This window comes from Synchiropus splendidus, chromosome 1 (genome assembly GCF_027744825.2).
Source record: "Synchiropus splendidus isolate RoL2022-P1 chromosome 1, RoL_Sspl_1.0, whole genome shotgun sequence".
Lineage (NCBI taxonomy): Eukaryota > Metazoa > Chordata > Actinopteri > Syngnathiformes > Callionymidae > Synchiropus > Synchiropus splendidus.
The window spans coordinates 53,117,863-53,137,683 of NC_071334.1; the positions used below are offsets into that span (position 1 = coordinate 53,117,863).

Below are 19,821 nucleotides of genomic sequence, written 5' to 3' on the forward strand. Positions count from 1 at the left end.
ATAAAACACGAACAATACAGAAAACCCAAGGCTTCAACTCAAAAACCTGAAACAGAAAACAGGTGTAAGATCTACAGCACTGAAAACAGGGACAACTGAAAGATGCGCTCGGAAAAACAATCCTCACGAGGCTATAAAGACAAACAAACCCGAGGAGACTAAACACCACACGGTCTAACAAAGGAAGCGAGTTAACAAACACTCGTGTACAAGTCACTAATCACAATCAACACTGAGAACAATAATAAGAAGAGAAGAACGTGGACAACAAATATGCAAAAACAGAGCCACAAGAGAACAATGGGTCGAGAGAGAACTTTACCATTCGCACACAAACGATCATCTGGCAGCACCTGCTGGATCTCCAAGGTTTAAGTTTCCGCGGGTGCAATCAGCCAAACGTGATCCAGCTGCCATTAAGCTGGAGAGAGTGAGGAAACAAACAGGAAACAGGGAACACAGGAAGTAACAATATAAAAGCACACAAAAACCAAAACCCCAACACCTCTCTCAAAACTCAGCCATCTGGTCTCCTCTGTTACCAGATATTTATGGACTGTTTTTTGGGACATTTTCTTGTCAAAATTGCACAATTGGTCAGACCAAATATTTGAAATTTTCTATGTTCGATTGTGCACCTTATGTTTTCAAGCTGCAAGCTTCACAGCTGCATGTCCAGGAAAAGTGCTAGAACTGATCGCAGTCAGGTTTTCTCCAACTTTCATTTCGTTGAAGATTTTAGTCATACATAATGAAATATGTTTGTGGCACAGCGCCACGGCTTGAATGACTCGGCTTCAGAATCATGATCTCTTTTTATAGATGAACTCAGATATGACCGAAAATATTAAAACGAAGTGGCAAAATCCAGATATGAAAAACACAATAACTGATGTTTATTGTTCGCGGAACTAATGTGGTGCATCCAGCCAGACAAATGAAGACACGGACCAGGTGAAGACGGCTGCAACCTGAAGAGAGATTAACTTATCTGTACTAAAAACTAGCGCTTTTATTCTCACCAATTCAATAATTGTCAAAACTTGGCTTCTTGATTGTTTGTTTTCCATGTCTTCCTATTTTTTTCAGGGCAGTGTGGGACGGGGGTTTATCATTTGTAAAGTCAACAGTCGAAACAACAGCAAAGTTGCATTGATGATTCATTCATTCATTCAGTCAGTTGATTCAAGATGCCTATTATTCCGGAGTGTTAGTCAGTAGTGTAGCCTTGGAGTCCACTGGAATAAATAAACAATAAGCAGCTCTGGAATGAAAAAAAATGACTAACTCCAACTGTGCACCATGACCTGGTCAACTCACTGAAGCCACTTTCACACTGAAGGAACCGTTCAGGTCTCTGAACAATTTGTAGGAACTACTACCTTTGAAGAACCATTCTGCCCACCACTGCAGCAGAGGGTTGCTGAGACACACATGTAATATATATATATATATATATATATATATATATATATATATACATATGTAGTGAGCAATGAAGCAACAGTTTTTATATTTATTCAGATTTACTACAGCCCATTATATGATTCATGAAGTGTCCATTCAGACTATGGACGCGCTAATGTCCGAGAGTGTGTCAGCTGTGTGTGTGTGTGTGAGTGTGTGACACAGCCACAAGACATTACACACACTTTACGCTTTGAGAGGTCGTGGCTCAGATCAAGTTTGGTTTATGGCTACGTTTGCCAAGCAAACTTTGTCGAATTGTTTTTTTTCTTCTGGAGTTGCAAAATGAATCCTCCCTCCCACAGCAGCCACATTAAACATGACAGTCATATTTTGACTATAAAAGCAAGTAATATATAAACATGAAGATGAGCAAAGTTTTTACTTACTGACAACAGCAAAATCCTTTGGATTGTTCTGACTGAGTTCCTGGAGAAAAACATCTGTGTCATTCATGCATTTTTCCAGGGCAGAGCAGGTCACGATCAGCAGCAGCAACAAGTATCCTGAAGCCATTGCAACCTCTCTTTGCAGGACAAACACACAGCAGGTTTAATTATCATTGGTTTATTCAAATCAACAGGTCATTCCTTGATGGAGTTTATGTTTAACCAGAAATCCATTCAAACCACCTACTGATCCTTCTGTGCACTGTCACTGAGGCGCTGCTGTCCGCTGACATTATTAGGATTATCATTTATTTATCTATTTTATTTTTTCTTTCAAACTCTGCCCGGTACTGGGTCTATAAAGGATTGTGTCGATGACAGGTTTTTCACACGCATCCATCGGTAACACTGTGTACCCATGTTATAAGCACAGTGAGACACAAACTGCAGTTAGAGCAGTGGCCAGGTGGAGCCGGCCTAAAGTTTGTACAAGATGCAAGTATGGGTAGCATCCTTGCATCTTGCATCTTGGGTCCAAAAAGTTACAGGTACATATCTTTCATCAATGACTGAATAAATTAACACCAATATTTTATGTATATATATATATATATGTATATGCAAACCACCAATTAAAATATTTATGTACACAGTGAGCATCATTAATAAATCATCATACATACATTAACACACATCTTCAGTTAACAACCGTTTAATCCTGTTCAGGGTTGCAGGGAGTCCTGGAGTCTATCCCAGCAGCAGTTGCCCGAGAGGCTCTGTGCCGCCATATCAATCTCCATCTTTATAATAATCATATTGTCTCTCGTCTGCTGTACTGTGAGGACAGCGACCAAAAAGACTTTCAAAGGGAAGAAGACCATAGAGGGTACTGCAAGAAATGGTCAAAATCAAACAGACCAAAGGAGTCCACATATAAATACACTTCACCCCACTATTCTCCATTGACAATATTGTGGCACAAGCAGCAGAGGACATTCTACAAGAATAGTGGCATTTATTTGTTCTGTAATCGAACATACCGCACACGTTGCCTCCATTCTACGGTACAGAGCGTACGGCAAGAGAAGATATTGGATGTTTACAACAAATGCTCAGCACCATCAGACCACTGACTGACCTCTTGGTGGATGAACCACTTGTAGCAGTTGCCGGTAATGGGAGGGCAATTCCATGTGATGGATGGATAGAAACCAAGTTTCATTTGGACTCTGACACTCACCCAGAAAAGACAATTCTGGCAGCTATTGCAAGAGGAATGTCATGCTTTTGCCTCCGACAGCAAGGATGTGAAATACATTCCTCCTTTAAGGCTGCGCAGAACACGACAAGACACCACACGCAAGACCACTGTACAGTATTGGCCTCTATCTGTGCTGCAGATATATCTTCACCACCATTGTCCACAATTAAAGGAAGAAAGGTAAGTAAAAATCAGAAGGGCCCCACACTTTCTTGTATTCACAGACAACAAGCCCCGAACATGTACACGACCTACAACTGAGAAATTGAATGCAACAGACGAGCTGGATGATTTTTAGCTTACAAGCAGATGCTGTTACTGCTGATGGCCTTTCTAGGTGACCCCTTGACATCGATCAGTACATATCCCAGTGTACAGCTGGAAGGAAGACAGAAGGACTCAAAGCTGCTGTGGAAGGTGCACTTGTACTGGGAGATGATGTGTCTCCATGGACCACACTTGTCAGCCCATGTGCCGTCACCCTAGTACAAGACCAAAACACGGGGCAGCAGGGAAGTTTCTTTTGTCAGTCAGGAAAGAGATGCAGTGATTGGCCGTATTGCATGGCAGAAGTGCAGCACTTCATAGCCAAGTTTACCAAAAGGCAGCGCCCTAAACACTGAGCCAAATTACACATTAATGAGCAAAGACTCCTCCACAGGAGAGCCAGTGGCAGGGATCAGCTCCTGCTGCCAAAAACAGTGTTAACAGAGCGGAACAAACCAAAGCAGAAAGAACACCATGGTTAATAAGGAACAGGTTTTACTGGCCAATGATGCAGAGTGATGTGGAGCACTTTGTGATGCGTGCTTGTGAATGTTTAAAAAGGAAACGCCCAAACAGCATCACCAGAGCACCGCTGACCACCATAACCTCAACCTACCCATTTGAGTTTCCATAGACTTCCTGCATCTTGAGACCTGGAATATCTCAAATATTCCCTTTAGGTAGAGCCAAATGTTCAAAGTCCCATGAGTCGTCTGCTCGGAGTTTCAGTGGACAGGCTCCCACGGGTCCAACCCTTTAACTTGGGGCCCCCTCTTTTGTCTTGTCAAATGACAGTCCTGGTCGGTCAGTTCCCAGAACCCATCATTCGGTCACATCCTCGATGCAATCTCCCTCAGACTGTGACGGCAAGTTGTCAATATAAAAATTGTTGATATTTTCTAAGAAGTTGAGTCTAAATAAGGACAAAGATTACTAGCGCTTAATTGTATTCATCAGATTAAAACCTGTTTAAGAAGGGGGACCGGAGGGTGTGTTCCAACTACAGGGGGATCACACTCCTCAGCCTCCCTGGAAAGGTCTATTCCCAGTTACTTGAGAGGAGACTTCGGCCAATAGTTGAACCTCAGATCCAGGAGGAACAGTGTGGTTTTCGTCCCAGTCGTGGAACACTGGACCAGCTCTATACCCTCCATCGGGTGCTCGAGGGTTCATGGGAGTTCGTCCAACCAGTCCACATGTGATTTGTGGATTTGGAGAAGGCGTTCGACCGTGTCCCTCGCGATGTCCTGTGGGGGGTGCTCTGGGAATATGGGGTGCGGGACCCTCTGCTAGGGGCTGTCCGGTCCCTGTATGACCGGAGCAGGAGCATTGTTCGCATTGCCGGCAGTATATCAGACTTGTTCCCAGTGCATGTTGGTCTCCGCCAGGGCTGCCCTTTGTCACCGGTTCTGTTCATTACTTTTATGGACGGAATTTCTCGGCGCAGCCAGTGGTCGGAGGGGATCCGGTTCGGGAACCACGGAATTTCATCTTTGCTATTTGCGGACAATGTTGTTCTGCTGGTCTCATCAGACCGGGACCTTCAGCATGTACTAGGGCGGTTTGCAGCCGAGTGTGAAGCGGCCGGGATGGGGGATCAGCACCTCCAAGTCTGAGGCCATGGTTCTCGAACGGAATAAGGTGGTTTGCTCTCTCCAGGTTGGTGGCGAGTTCTTGCCCCAAGTGGTGGAGTTTAAGTATCTCGGGGTCTTGAGTGAGGGAAAAGGAGAGCATGAGATTGATAGACGGGTTGGTGCAGCGGTAGCAATGATATGGTCGCTGTATCAGACCGACGTGGTGAAGAGGGACCTGAGTCACAAGACGAAGCTCTCGATTTACCGATCGATCTACGTTCCCACCCTCACCTATGCTCACGGGCTTTGGGTAATGACCGAAAGGATGAGATCGCAGATACAAGCGGCTGAGATGAGTTTCCTCCGCAGGTGGCTGGACGCACCCTTAGAGATAGGGTGAAGAGTTCGGTCATCCGGGAGGAGCTCGGGGTGGAGCCGCTGCTCCTTCACATCGAGAGGAACCAGTTGAGGTGGCTCGGGCATCTGATCCGGATGCCCCCTGGACGCCTCCCTGGGGAGGTGTTCCAGACATGTCCTACTGGGAGGAGACCCCGGGGAAGACCCAGGACTCGCTGGAGAGATTATGTCTCCGGTCTGGCCTGGGAACGCCTCGGGATCCCTGGGAGGAGCTGGAGGAGGTTTGTGCGGACCAGGAAGTTTGGGCTTCCCTGCTCCGAATGCTGCCTCCGCGACCCGACCCCGGATAAGCGGCAGAAGAAGGTGAAGGTGAAGATTAAGACAAAATACAGCTAGCTGGACAGTGTGTTGCTAGACATGAGCAAAATATGCCTACTCAGGAGACAGATGATTGATTTCCCTCTCAGTTTAGAGCAAATCACATTAGTCACTATTCATGATGCTAAACCTTGACATTACCACGGTTTTTGGTTCAATATCTAAACCTATTCACAAAACAACTGCAATGTTACCATACAAACGTTTGTTTGAGTTTCATGTATTTTAGAAATTGGATTTTATGATCAGACAATTCAAGATTAATTACCAAAAAACACACACAAAATGTTCGAGATGCGGAGTGGGAACCAAGTGCAGCGATGAAAGAGTCACAGGAGGCAGACAGCGGGTAGAATACAATAGTTTAATAACAATAAGACAAAAGTACAACAAAAAGGTGTCACACAACCAGGAGAAATAAACTTCAGTCCAAAATCCCAAACGTCACTGAACCGGGATGAGACGGAAAAAGTCCAACAAAAGGCGTCACCAAACCGGGAGAAGGCATGCGAGCAGTCTGTATGAAAATAAACGCAATTAACAGTAAAACACAAACTTAGTACAGTGGTGGTAAAAACGAATGCACAAGCAGGGAAAAAAACAAACTCAGAACACCAGGGTTTCAGAGAGAGTGATCGAAAGTAAGTCAACGAATGGATAAAAGAGCAAAGAAACGAGAACAAGCGAGGAGAGCCAATTTACCATAGAAACAATTGAAGTCGATCTGGACCAAGTTGCTGGAATCCAAGTGTTCTTATGCTCAGATGATGAGTGGATAATTGACTCCAGCCTTGTGCACCTAAACAGGAAGGAAGGAGGAAAGCACAGAACTGGAATTATGGGACAAAATAAAAGCGGATCATGACTCAAAATCCCATTTATCCCATTTATGGGGAATTGGAGCATTGTTTGAAACACATTTCTGAATTTGTTAGTAAGTTGATGCTGAGGAAGGAATCCAGACATTGAACGAAATGAAGTTCATTCAGGCAATGATGTCGACCCAACCGAGAGAACAGAGGAGAAGTCTCCCACCTGATATAATGCTGCAGAGTCTATATCGGAACCATCTATTATGACCAGTTGTGTGCTTTTCCGATATATAGTTTTTTATTCTGCAGTTTATTTGTTCATCATGTCTTAATTCATTTTCTTATGTTTCGCTTTTTTTTATTTCTGTATTTGAGTCGGCATCTGCTATGAAAACATGCAACACTTTCTCACACGTTCACTGAGTTGAGGTTATCCTATTCTTCTCTGACTGTCTACGACAAAGTCGGGTGAATTGAGGCTGCGCTGTGATTACAGGGAGTTGACTGGGAAATCTGTGCCAGACAGACATTCTATTCCCTACACACCAGCTCCTGGTTCTCAGTCCTCGACCATGGCAAAGCATGTCATCAGGGCTTGTTGGATCCTGACACAGCCTTCATAACACTATAGGGTCTCTATCACTGGAACCGTATACCCTTTGGGCTCAGTTCAGTTCAGTGGCCTTAGTGATGTCATCTGGCAGCTGTACCTGGATGATAACCTTTTTCACTCACCTTCATTCAACAGTCATGTGGCTCATATATGTGCAGTTCTACAGAGAAAAGGTTTGAAAGGTTCGCTTTCTGGGTCGATTGGTATCTGACGAAAGATATACAAGTAACATCCGACTTAAGACCTGCTCGACTTGCGTCCACCCGTACTTATGATTATTATTATTATTTTTTTTATTCAGTGTCTGGCACCGCAGCACGTAGCAGCCCGGCAATGTGTATGGCAGCACAGTATCCCAGCATCTCACTCTCACACATAAAAAAGCAACATCATGTATACAGTAGTACCTATAACCATTGCGTCTGCCATTTTGAACGGCATTTGACTTACGTCCAATCTCACTTCCGACCAGGATCGGTTCCGACCAAGAGGATTCTTTAATGAGTGAAGAATCCTCTACCGGAGAGCCAATGGCAGAGATCGTCTCCTGCTGCCAAAAGAACACCATCAAACAGTGTAACAGTGCGGAACAAAGCAATGGGACGTCAGGGAGCAGAAAGAACACCGTGGTTAATAAGGGACTGGTTCTACTGGCCAATAATCAGAATCAGAATCAGAATCAGAATCAAATCAGAGTGATGTGGAGCACTTTGTGATGCGTGCTTGTGAATGTTTAAAAAGGCAACACCAGAGCACCGCTGACCACCATTACCTCGTCCTACCCATTTGAGTTAGACTTCCTTCTTGAGACCACCGAACACCAACTCTGGTGCTCAACTGGAATATCTGAAATATTTCTTTAAGGTAGACGCAAATGTTTAGACTCCCACCACTCGTCTGTTCCAGTGCACAGACTCCCACAGGTATTATTAGCTATTTTATAATAACAGGATGAGTTGTATTGATCCAAACAAAAGACAATTTAGATGTGTTCCAATAGCAGAATTTCTATTATGTTACCTTTTTTTTAAATATCTGAATTTGAGTCGCCATCTGCTGTGGAAACAAGCAACACTTTCTCACACGCTCTCAAATAGTGACAATTTTTATGTGGATTCTTTTTTTGGTTCTCATGGTTCTCCATCTTGAATTCTAAACTGCCTTCCATCCATACCATGCATCTTACCTCCATTTCCTCCAGGTCTGGATGAGCAGCTATTAGCGGTTGAGCAGCTCATTCTCATGGTTTCAGCCATGTTTTCTTGTATTGGAAACCAAATATATTGACATATTCCTCATTTTAGTAAGTAATATCCACCGGCTTGAGGCAAAAATACATTGCTTTGCAAGATTATTTCGCAGATTATGACCAAGACCAAATGCAGCAAGGGAACAACAGTCCACACTGGTAAAATTGCTGAATGAGTTTATCTGGTCTGGATACATCAAGAATGACTGCTGGTCAGCATACTTTACGTGAGCCAGGCTTTTAGCCAGGGCGGCGTCTGCAAAACATGAAAAAAAGGACGCCCGATTCTTTTGCCTGATGTTTTGCAGACGCCCACACACACCCCTAGCTAAAAACCTGATGTGATGGCGAAGGGATAAATGGGGTGGCAGGTGGGTGTTAGATAGAAAACTGCAGGAGTTGCTTAAATATATGTGTACGTTTTGGAGCAACATTTGCTGCCATCTGGACAATGTCTTTTGCAGGGAAAGCTTGCTCATTCAAAGACACTCAATGCTAAACAACATGTGATTGATGTGAATGATTATCTTCCTTCACTGTGATACTAAACTCCATGCTGCAAATCACTGACCTGATGAGCAGCACTCTGAACTCTTGCGTGATAAATTAACTTTTTAAAGGGTAATATAAGGCCTTGCTTGACTAAACACCTGAAGTAGAACGATGGCTGTGACTCGCTCAGTGCTGCTGCTCACAGTTGTGAGCTGCTGCTCTGCACTGGCAGAACCCCAGAAGCAGAACATCTCAAGCAAATGCATGAGAGACACAAACTCATTTCTCTGGGACCTGAACCAGGACAATCCAAAGGAATACGCTGTCATCAGTAAGTACACAATAAAAACTTGTCAGAAGCCATGTGATTGGATTCATCCTTAAGTACAGTTTGGGACTGATAGGTAGGTTGTTGTAATGCATTCATGTGAGGATGTTATTAATACTTCACTTGAAAACAAAGATTCAACTGTGATAGTATGAAATTAATATCTCAGTCAATAGTGAATTGGTGTGTTTTAAGGTATAATTATTATTGCATGTTGGAAAGATACTATAGCTGTTGTCAGAATTGGAAAATGGGAACATGTGAACTGGATGAGTTAAATAGTGGATTTGGGACTTTTTGTACTTTCCAAAAAAATCTAAAGAAAAACAGCTTGTAGCATGTCCTTCAGTGATATATTTGTCATCTTTACAGTGTATGATTCTTACGGGAAGATGGGAAGCAACGTGGTCGGAGGCAACATGAACCAACCTGGCTTGATGTCGGAGTGTCGCTCTGCTCACACTCCTTCCTTCTCTGGACAATACTGCAAGGTCTCTCTCACTCAGGTAACTAAATCAAACACACAGAAATGACCATGGGCTGTAGTTTGCAATAATCATCACCATTTGTAGATGGTGGCTGTTCATTTTTTTGAGGCTGTAGTTGTGCAGTCACTGTTTATTCATTTGAGTGTCATGATCGCTAGGTGAATCTGACCCAATTGCAATGTTGATGATGGTATACAGAAGACTGGAACCACCAGAGGAAATGTTAACAGTAACTTTAATACAAATAAGACAAATAAAGCAGTAACAATAAGGAACAACAGAAAACGTGAATAGCAGAAGCAGAGTGAGGAGGACAGACATGTAGGGAAGGGTGAAAACCTGAAAACAGAAAAAGCAGGTGAATTAAGCTCAAACCTGAACAAACGGGACAACTGAAACGCACTCGGAAACTAAACTCAGGCTAAATACCTCTAAGTGCTGAGTCGTGGTACTACACACACGACGATCACAATAACGCATAGAAACATAAAAGGTGAGTTCAATAAATAGCACTCACGCGCAATCAATAAAACGAAAAGGAAGTAAGCGAGATGAACAAATAAACACCATACGCGGGAACAGGTCTATAATTCGAAGTCAGATTGGAGGGTCAAGAGGGAGCGATTTACCATCGGAACACAAAGTGACCATCTGGCAGCACAGACTGGAATCCAGGTGTAGAAATCCTTGCAGACTGATCACCCGAATGAGATCCAGCTGTGCTGCCATGAAGCTAGGAACAATTGGATGAAAACAGGAAGCAAGACACCGGAAAACAGGGAATAACAAAATAAAAGCACATTAAAAAAAACAAGATATGACAGTACCCCCACTTTAAGGAGGACCTCTATGCATTCTTCAGGTTTATCAGGAAATTTAGAGTGAATCTCAGAGATCAATTTGGGGTCGAGAACCAGAGAGCCAGAGACCCACGAACATTATTTGGGACCATATGCCTCCCAGTCTACAAGGTACTTTACACCCCGACCATGTTGTCTACTATCAATGATACTGTGAACGGTATAGGCAGGGTGACTGTCAATGACGAGGTCAGTTTCAGTCGGACCATATTGTCATTGATGCGTCTGTCCACCTTGAAAGGACTGATGAGTCTGGCAGAGAGATTTCTGGACTCACCAGGGAACTGTAGGTCCCGCTTTGAGAGCCACACCTTGTCGAAAGGCTGATATTGAGGAACAGGAATCCTGCTCCAATCCGCCAGTCTCATGGTCCGTATTGGACCAGATGTCTCGACAGCGTTGAATATGTTGAGTAACTAAGTGAACGGCAGTCTCTGCTTCCTGGGAGGGAAACGGGAGCCTGGTAGTCATAAGCAATCATGAATGGAGACATACCCATGGATGAAGAGACGAGGGTGTTGTGGGCACATTCGACCGATGGAAGGTGAGAAGACCAGGAAATAGGATCCTTCACGGATACACATCTTAGGATGGACTCCTGATCCTAGTTCACCGTCTCGGTTTGCCTGTTAGATTGGGGGTGGTTGCCTGAAGTAAAGCTTGGTGAGGCTCCAAGGTCTTTCAGGAAAGCGTGCCAAACTTGAGAGGAAAACTGAGGTCCTCTGTCAGACACCACGTCAACAGAGATACCATGAAGACGTGCGGGACCATCAGGTTGGCAGTCTCAAGGGTGGAGGGAAGCTTGGTCAGAGGAATGAAGTGAGCCATCTTTGAGAACCTGTCTACGGTGGTCATGCCTGCTGACTGAGGCAGACCGGTGACTAAATCCACTGAGATATGGGACCATGGACCGATGGGAAGCGGCAACGACTGAAGGAGGTCCGCGGGAGGGTGGTGGGAGGACTTGGACCTGTTGCATGTAATGCAGGCCTTGCAGAAGGTCTTGACGTCCTTAGTCATACCTGGCCACCAAAAACGTTCAACAAAACAATTAACAAGACTGACAGTGCGAAATGTATCTGGATGGCAGGTGAGCTTGGAGGAGTGTCCCCAGCAGTTCAAGATATCGAATGTCGTATTTCCTTTCAGCAGGGGATAGTCTCCTGGAAAAGAAGGCGCAGGGGTGTACCTTTTGGTCCGTGGGATCCTGTTGTGAGAAGCATCCACTTACACAATGAAGTGATGGTTGCGGTCAGGGTGTCATAGGATCGGAGCCGACGAGAAGAAAGACTGAATTCTTTTGAAGGCCTGTTTGGCCTCAGGGCTCCAAGCAAAGGTTCTTTTTGTGGAAGTAAGGGAGGTCAACGGTGCAGCTACCTCGCTGTAGCTGCAAATGAATCGCCTGCAGAAATTGCCAAAGCCCAAGAACTGCTGGAGTTGCTTACGGTTGGTGGAGGTCTTCCAGTTGATGACTGCCTCGATCTTGGCAGGGTCAGGAAGTAAACGTCCCTCTCCCAAGATGAAACCCAAAAAACTAATCACCTTCACGTGGGACTCACATTTCTCTGCTTTTCTGAATATCTTGTTCTCCAACAGCCTCTGAAGAACGAAGCCTAAGTGTCCTTGATGTTCCTCTTTCCTCCTCAAGAAGATCAGGATGTCATCAAAGTAGACATGGATGAAGTGGTAGATCATATCTGCAAGAACGTCATTGACGGCTTGGAAAACAGCTGGAGCATTAGTTAAACCGAACGGCTTAACACAGTATTCAAAATGTCCCAGAGGCATCTTGAAAGCGTTTTTCCACTCTTCCCCCTCATTGATGTAGACCAGGTGATCGAATTTAGAAAAAAATGTCACCTGATTTAAAGGTTCAAAGGCTGGTTCTTTGAGTGGGAGTGGGTATCAATGATGGTGATTTGGTTGAGACCACGATAATCAATGCAAGGAATTAAGGTTTTATCCTTCTTGTTGACAAAAAAAAAAAAAATCAATAAAATCAGACCAGCCGCTAAAGACTGGTTTATACATTTCTTCATATCCTCCCTTTCAGGGCGAGAAACATTGTTCAGTCTGATCGAGGGGAATGGAGCCGCGGCGATCAAGTCGATAGTGCAGTCGTAGGGACGGTGGTGAGGAAGAGAAAGGGCTTGGTCTTTTGTAAAAACTTCCCCAACCTATGGAGAGCTCAGAGACCGATTCTCTAGGGGAATCTTGCGATAAGTTGACGAGACACTGGGACTGCTAAAAGGAGCTTCAAATACACGTCGCATTTCATCCAAAAAAGTAAGAAAACTATGTAAAATCTGACAGTTTGACTCCCACAGAGAGACTGCCCATTGACTGGCCTTATCACATAGGAGGTCTAAGCAGTACGCAATCTTGGACCGGTCCGTTTGAAAAAGGGACGGTTGTGAGTGGACAACCTGACAATATCGTAAAACAAATTCTTACAAAACCCGGCCTACCAGCATAAACCGCCGGTAGGGTGTTGTGTTGGGACAGTTGCAGAAGCCACAGACGAAGCAGACACATGAGTGAAATATTCTGTAGCTGTTCCAGGACACTCTGGGTCGCACTCTCGAGACTCGCTATCCTTGTGTCCTGGACGGCTACAGCCTTCAGTAATCCGGCAACGATTGCTGGGTCCGATAAATGGCCAGATGGTTCTGTCATGATCGTTAGGTGAGTCTGACCCAATTGCAATGTCAATGATGAGATTTACCATCGGAACACGAAGTGACCATCTGGCAGCACAGACTGGAACCCAGGTGTAGAAGTCCTTGAAGGTTGATCAGCGGAATGACTTCCAGCTGCACTGTCATCAAGCTAGAAATGAATGAAAACAGGAAGAAAGACACTGGAACACAGGAAATAACAAAATAAAAGCACATAAAAAAACCAACTATGACATGGAGCTTGGTTCACTTGTTGCTAGAATCCTCATGAACAAAGTTAACCTGTTGTTTTCAAGCCACATTTGCATGTCCAGGACAGAGTCCTCGTAAACTGATCCCAGTCAGGTTTTCTCCAGCTTTCGCTTCACTAAACATTTGAATATAAAGAGCAAGTCTCTAAAGAGGCTGCTTTACAACAGGAGCTAGGACAGTCTTGCACATTGTACAGGAAATTGCTGTAAGTAGCGAGAGAGTAGGTTGTGGATTAGTTCCAACTGAACACCATGGCTTGGTCAACTCACAGAAGCTGCTTTAGGATTTACAATAATTCTGAAAATCCACCTCAAAACGCATTATAACACAAATACTATCCCATTGTTCTGCACCTGAGTCTGGTGGCCCATCAACATCAGAACAAGGTGAAGCATCTATGAAGCATTTGAATGACAGGTCCACACCACGTGCTGTTGAAAGTGGGGTACCTGATGCTGCCCAGTCAGTTCCCATACGTGACTGCAGCTGCTTTAGTGAGTGAACTAGGACAAGAGCTGTTTATAGATGATCAAACTGGAACAGCACCTTCTGGATCAGCAGCTCCAGCAGGATTCAGGACCCTCTCTCTGCTTACCCAGAGCAAACCTAGCTCTGACTCCACACTCTTGGTGAAGGCCTGGAGACCAAGGGTGTAATTAAACAAAAAGGTTGGGACCTCACATTAAAGAGTGGCTTGGAGCCATTCAACCTGCCTGACTGTGCTTTTGTTATTGCAGGTTATTCTACATAATTTTGCATTTGCAGCGGAACAGGTAGTGACTACTGTTACTGTTAAATGATTTTCCTTTACAGGGAAAGGTTTTCTATTTTGTGGGTATTTGTGTTCCTGACTCTTGCGAAGATACAGATGCACACATGCTGGTGCTTGAAGGTAAGATGGCCATTGTGAACGGCACGTGTGTGATATGAATGAACTCACAAATTCTGCTTTTAAGATATAAATAGAAATTCTCATTGAAAGTTGTGAAAAAAATTCTGAAATATAGAAAGAAGCTAACTTCATCTCTGACTGCTGACGACTGAGCAACTCATTTAACTTAAATTACTTTCAGGGGTAATTTTGTATGTTTTTATGTTACGGAATACTGCTGTGTTACAGCTATTACTAAAAGAATGAAGTGTGACATACTTTTGTCACGAAAACAAAAGATGGATTGATGCCACAAACAATGCGATAAAAATGTACAGATCATTATAGATTTAAAAATGATGGTTGAAGTGCCAAAGTCCAAAAATTTGTTTGACTACATCAATATTTTCACAGCATACGACGCAGCCGCCATCAATGTTTTAATTCTGTTTTTGCATTTAAGGGAGACTGAAGTTCAGAGAGATCTCCCTCATTCCGCCTTTACCATCTGTACTCATCAATGATTCTACACAGCATGTGGTGGGGACACATTGTTTGTCCAAAACTGTTCAGCCTGATCCATCAGGAATCGCTTGTCTGTAAGTGAACAAATGTAAAAACTGAGTCATATTGCTAAAACTAGAGCTCAGCGATGGTGACAGGAATCACATGATATTGTCCATATTAAAGTTTGGAGCCTTGAAAGAGAGAGAAAAGCCCTGGATTCAATTATGTGTTTGTTTTTTTTCTTTTCCTCACACAGGGTCCTTTGTTGTGTTTTGGTAACACTTCCTCTTGCTGCTACCCTCATCACAGCTGTGAAGAATGAACAACTGAGGAGGAAAGTCCCTGTTGCTTTGGAACCTCACCCTCTGGTTGAGGGACAACCAGTTGGAGATTTAAAGATTAACGATACCTCAAATTGTGGAAAAGATCATTGCAGTTTAAAAGAAGCCAGTAAGTTGGGGGTGGGGTGGGGGGATGTTTCCAAATGCTGGACACTTGTCTTTTCTCTTTGCTTATACACAACAACAAATGCATCAACTACAGTGTTGCTGCTGTGCCAATGGCAGTACTGCCAGTGGTTTGTTGATCATCTGGTTTCCCTCTCACAGACGTCTGTCTCTCATGCTGGCTCCATATAGTAAAAGTCACCCCTTTATATCGGGCAGAATTGGCGCGTACAACATAAATATACAAATACAACATCAAAGACAATAAATCATGGACAACAGTTAGTCCTTAGACCCTTTATAATAAAGAGCGCACTCAAAAGAACAAAATGGCAAATGAACATGCAGATGACTGACCTATTTGAACAGACCTAAAGAGTCAAATCCAGATAATCGTGTTACACAGAATGTTTTGCATTCTAAGACTAGGTGTCCTTTGATGTTTTCAACAACTAAGCTTTGTGGGCAGGTTGATGGGCATGTTCACAGGTCTTTATCTGGTGGTGCCCTGGATCCAGTGTTCCAGCCATTTATCACAACATACCGTCACCCAGCGCTGGCCCAGTCACAAGTGACTCAGACCTGGGTGTGTCTCTCACTGGTGGCTCCAAGAAGAGCCTCGAAGAAGCCCTCCCCTTTCAGCCACAGCCAAGAGCTGCTTCTCACAGTGATCACAGCGATGGCTACTTCCTTCATTAAAGTAGAACAAGCTGAGACACATCTACTGCTCACCTCATCTGACCACTCTCCAGCCCAGTTCCACCGCATAGCTTTCTCCTTCCATCGCATGTGTTTTCTTATTGTAGTCATGGAACTACAATGACGCAGAGAAAACTCTACTGAATGATGGCAGTTGGTTGCTGACTGGTGGTTTTGACTTCGATCAGCATAGTGTTGTGGCTTATTCTCTTGTCCTTTAGTGCTGCTGCTATGCTTGTCACGACTTGGCTGTGGTTCCAGGTGTCTCGGTCTTGGTTAAGACTTGTCACTAGGTGGTGTGTTGGGATTGAGGGCTTAGCCCACAGATCGCCGCCCAGCCAGAGATGTTCGTTGGTTAGAGATGGCAAGACGTGTGTGATTCCAATTGGAAAGCTCAATATATTGGACTCCACAGAACTCGGAAAACACAGCACATGACCGAATCACTGTAATCTGTTTGAGTTAATTTTTACCCCATACATCTCATCAGTATTTGACCTCTGAAGCTATGTTTGTGTTTTTTTTTTGGTTTTTTTTCCAGACCAAACCAATGAAAGTCAGCAGGATACTCTCAGTCATTGCTTGCAGCAGTTTCTTCAGGCCTTCTCCCTGCAGACAACAACACAGGGAATCTTTAGCACTCCGGCCTCTGTCAAGGCCTCCTATCCTTCCTTGAACGGCATTCGAGCACTTAGCCTTTTATGGATCATTTCAGGACATGCTTTACGTCTCACTGAAACAAGCCTTGTGGGTATGACTGCTGTCCAAAAATGATCAATAGCCATCTGACTGTTCTTGATCTAACAACATGTCTCCAACCACAGATAACAGAAGCACCTTGCAAGCATCTGAGAAAACAAGTCCCCTGCATGTGTTTACTGACAGTGGGAATATCTACCTGGCCGTGGACTCATTTTTGCTACTCGGGTGAGACACCTCATTATAATATGGTCTTGTTTTATTTTAATAATATTTGATCTTCTTTCTGACATCATGGTACATTGCAGAGCTGCTAAATGAAGTTTTGATCTGGTCTTTGTGTTTTAGAGGTTTGCTCAGCGCCAAAAGTCTCCTGAGCTCAATCCAGAGGAATGATGACACCATGAGCCCCAGTCTTGTGGCAGATTACTACTTCAAGAGGATCAGAAGGTCAGACTCAACCCTTTTAGCACCATCAGGCACACAGCCTGGCTGCATTTAAACAAACCACGCTACATATATGAAGCCTGATATAGTTACTGCCTGTGACTTCAACGTTAGCAACATTTGTGAGCGTGCTTCTATCAGTGAAGCCTCATAAAATTTGGCCACTGATAACACACTGCCAAAAATTAATATTTTGATGACGCAAGCAAAACAGTGTGTGAAACTGTCTAGATACAGCCAACATGTCTGTGCCGTGGACATATTTGTGAGGGAGTCTGAACTCTAGTCTGTAGTTTGTAGTCTGTAGTCTTATGACTGTAGCAACAGTGGGTCTTGGCTGCTGATAGCGAGTTCCCGCGACAGTTGTGTACCAACAGTGTCTTAAAAGACAAGATTGTTTCACTTCGAGCTGCTTTCGAGCCACTAACTACAAAGACTCGCTCCTCTGATGTTTCAGCTGAAGGCACTGCTCCTCTAATTTCAGCGAACCACGGAGTGAAACAATGACAAGTGCGCGAGTCTGTCAACACGTGTCACACTCATGATCACCACTGTACTCAATTGAGATGACAAAGATCAGATTTGGATGTAGAAATAAAGCAGTGTTGGAGCAGAGAGTGACTCGTCACTCTGCAACCTATGGTGAACTGTAGACTTCAGTTACTGTATGTACTAGGATAATCTTTTTTTTGATAAACAGTTGTGTTTTTGACCAAGAGAGAAAATATTGTGATCTGTTTCAGCACTTGTACTTGCTGTGAATGCACCTCGCTGTAGTGATCTGAAAAGTAAAGGTTAAAATGCTTGTGACGTTGCACTGTTTTTATGAGGGAATGTTTAACTTTACAATCTGACAAAAAGTGATGCTGCTTCAGCTCACGGTGAGTGAATGATGGAGCCCATGCTTCACTGTCCCCATCATCATCATCGTCCTTATCATCAATGTTGCTTGTGAGATGAGGAAGAGTATCACCAGTGGGTCAGACAAACATCTGTAGTTATGTGATTCAATATGGCCGTTGCCTGGTCACACCATAACATATCACTTACAGGTCGATGAGTGAATTTGCGCCCATCCCAAACTCGGGGTCACACTGAAGATTGACCAAACAACCAAGATCAGTTCAAGACGGTGAATGGTAGTTAAACCACAAGTAACCACAGTTGTATTCTCTTCGTTCTAGGATACAGCCCCTGCACATGTTTGTTCTTCTACTCTATGTAGGCTTCACCTCTGTGTTCAGTGGAGGATCTTATGGGGATGTATTACAACACCAATGTGGCAAATACTGGTGGACAAACCTGCTGTTGATTAACAATCTATTTACAATCCGATTATCAGTAAGTTGATTGAACTAGACCAGTGTGCCAAAGATGTCGTGAATTTTAGTAAAAACAAAGTTGATAACATCTGTTTTTTCCCCTTTTCCACTCACTTTCTACTCTTCCCAGTGCCTACCTTGGACATGGTACCTCTCACTGGACATGCAGTGCTATGTTACAACGCCTCTGCTGATTCTTGCTCACAGAAAGTATGTTACCTCCATTGGAAAAGGCTGCAGTCGTGTCTCATTGCTGATTTTATTTTTCAGGAACAAAGTTGTATTTGTTATCTTAATGATTTTCTTACTGATGATGACTGTTTTGAGTGGATTTTTCATCATAGCAAATGCAAGGTGAGATGACTTTCTAAGAGTAAGTTCTCCAAAAGAGCCACTTGGTGTCTTTGTTTTAAATATTGCCAAAAGCGACAAGCATGGCATGAGTCAAAGGTGTCTATGTCTGAACAAGGTCTAACTCGATCAGCTTCTCTTTTCAGATCAACGGATGATTTCTTATTTTTCTACTACTATGATAAACCGTACTCCAGATGTGGACCCTTTGTGATAGGAATCCTGTTCGGAATGTACTTGAAACTACGGAAGGAAAGCCTTTTAAAGAAAAAGGTGACTCTCATGAAAAGTTCCTGGCGGGGATTTTGAATCCAAAAACCATCTCTAAAACAATGATTATTTACTATTCACTGTGTTTCATTATAGTGGCAAGTGGCTCTTGGATGGATGAGCTCGTTGTCAGTCCTGGCGCTGGTGGTGGGACTAGGCTTTTTCTTTTATCTTGATCCAGATCCTTCAGCAACAGGCCCGGCCTTTTACCATGGACTACACAGAATATTGTGGGTGACGGCTCTCAGCTGGGTCATATTGGCCTGCGAGGAGGGCTATGGAGGTACTTTATATGTGTCTCTATTTCTCACCAGAGACGTGTAGAAGTCCTTCCTAAACTAAAGATGCGTGCAATGTTATTCTATGTAGCAATATCTATTTCGCCAGTGTGAAAAAGTGGTCAACTTGAGACTTCGTGGTGAACCAAGAACCATTATATTAAATGAAAACAACACAGGTAATTTTGCAAATAAAGGGTTGATCAAACCTTGCTTTTTCAAAAATCTGCTCTGTCAGCGGCAGCTTCTGTGAACTTAGTATTATCCTTTGTTACTTCCTGTGGACTCAAAAACTGAGAGAAGAAACAGTCAATGTGAGGGTAGGCCATTAAATACCATTTTGTTGTCAGTCAGTTTAATCCACCTTTGGATTTCTGTGAGTACTGGATCAACTTTAGAATGTCTTTTAACACTAGGATGTAGAAGAACCATGGCATTAGTGAGTGAACACAACAAACAAGGTTGG

The 19,821-nt window shown here is 43.7% G+C and overlaps 1 protein-coding gene across 1 annotated transcript; it reads left to right on the forward strand.

The window, feature by feature from the left end:
• Positions 1-9,059: 9,059 nt before the first annotated feature.
• On the forward strand, positions 9,060-19,525 carry LOC128772158 (O-acyltransferase like protein-like). The gene is made up of 12 exons (XM_053888287.1): positions 9,060-9,190; positions 9,560-9,693; positions 14,279-14,357; positions 14,800-14,935; positions 15,100-15,293; positions 16,530-16,739; positions 16,813-16,915; positions 17,036-17,137; positions 18,319-18,475; positions 18,587-18,810; positions 18,954-19,080; positions 19,174-19,525. The coding sequence occupies exons 1-12, from the start codon at positions 9,124-9,126 to the stop codon at positions 19,399-19,401; spliced, it is 1,761 nt and encodes a 586-aa protein (XP_053744262.1). The 5' UTR covers positions 9,060-9,123; the 3' UTR covers positions 19,402-19,525.
• Positions 19,526-19,821: the final 296 nt, after the last annotated feature.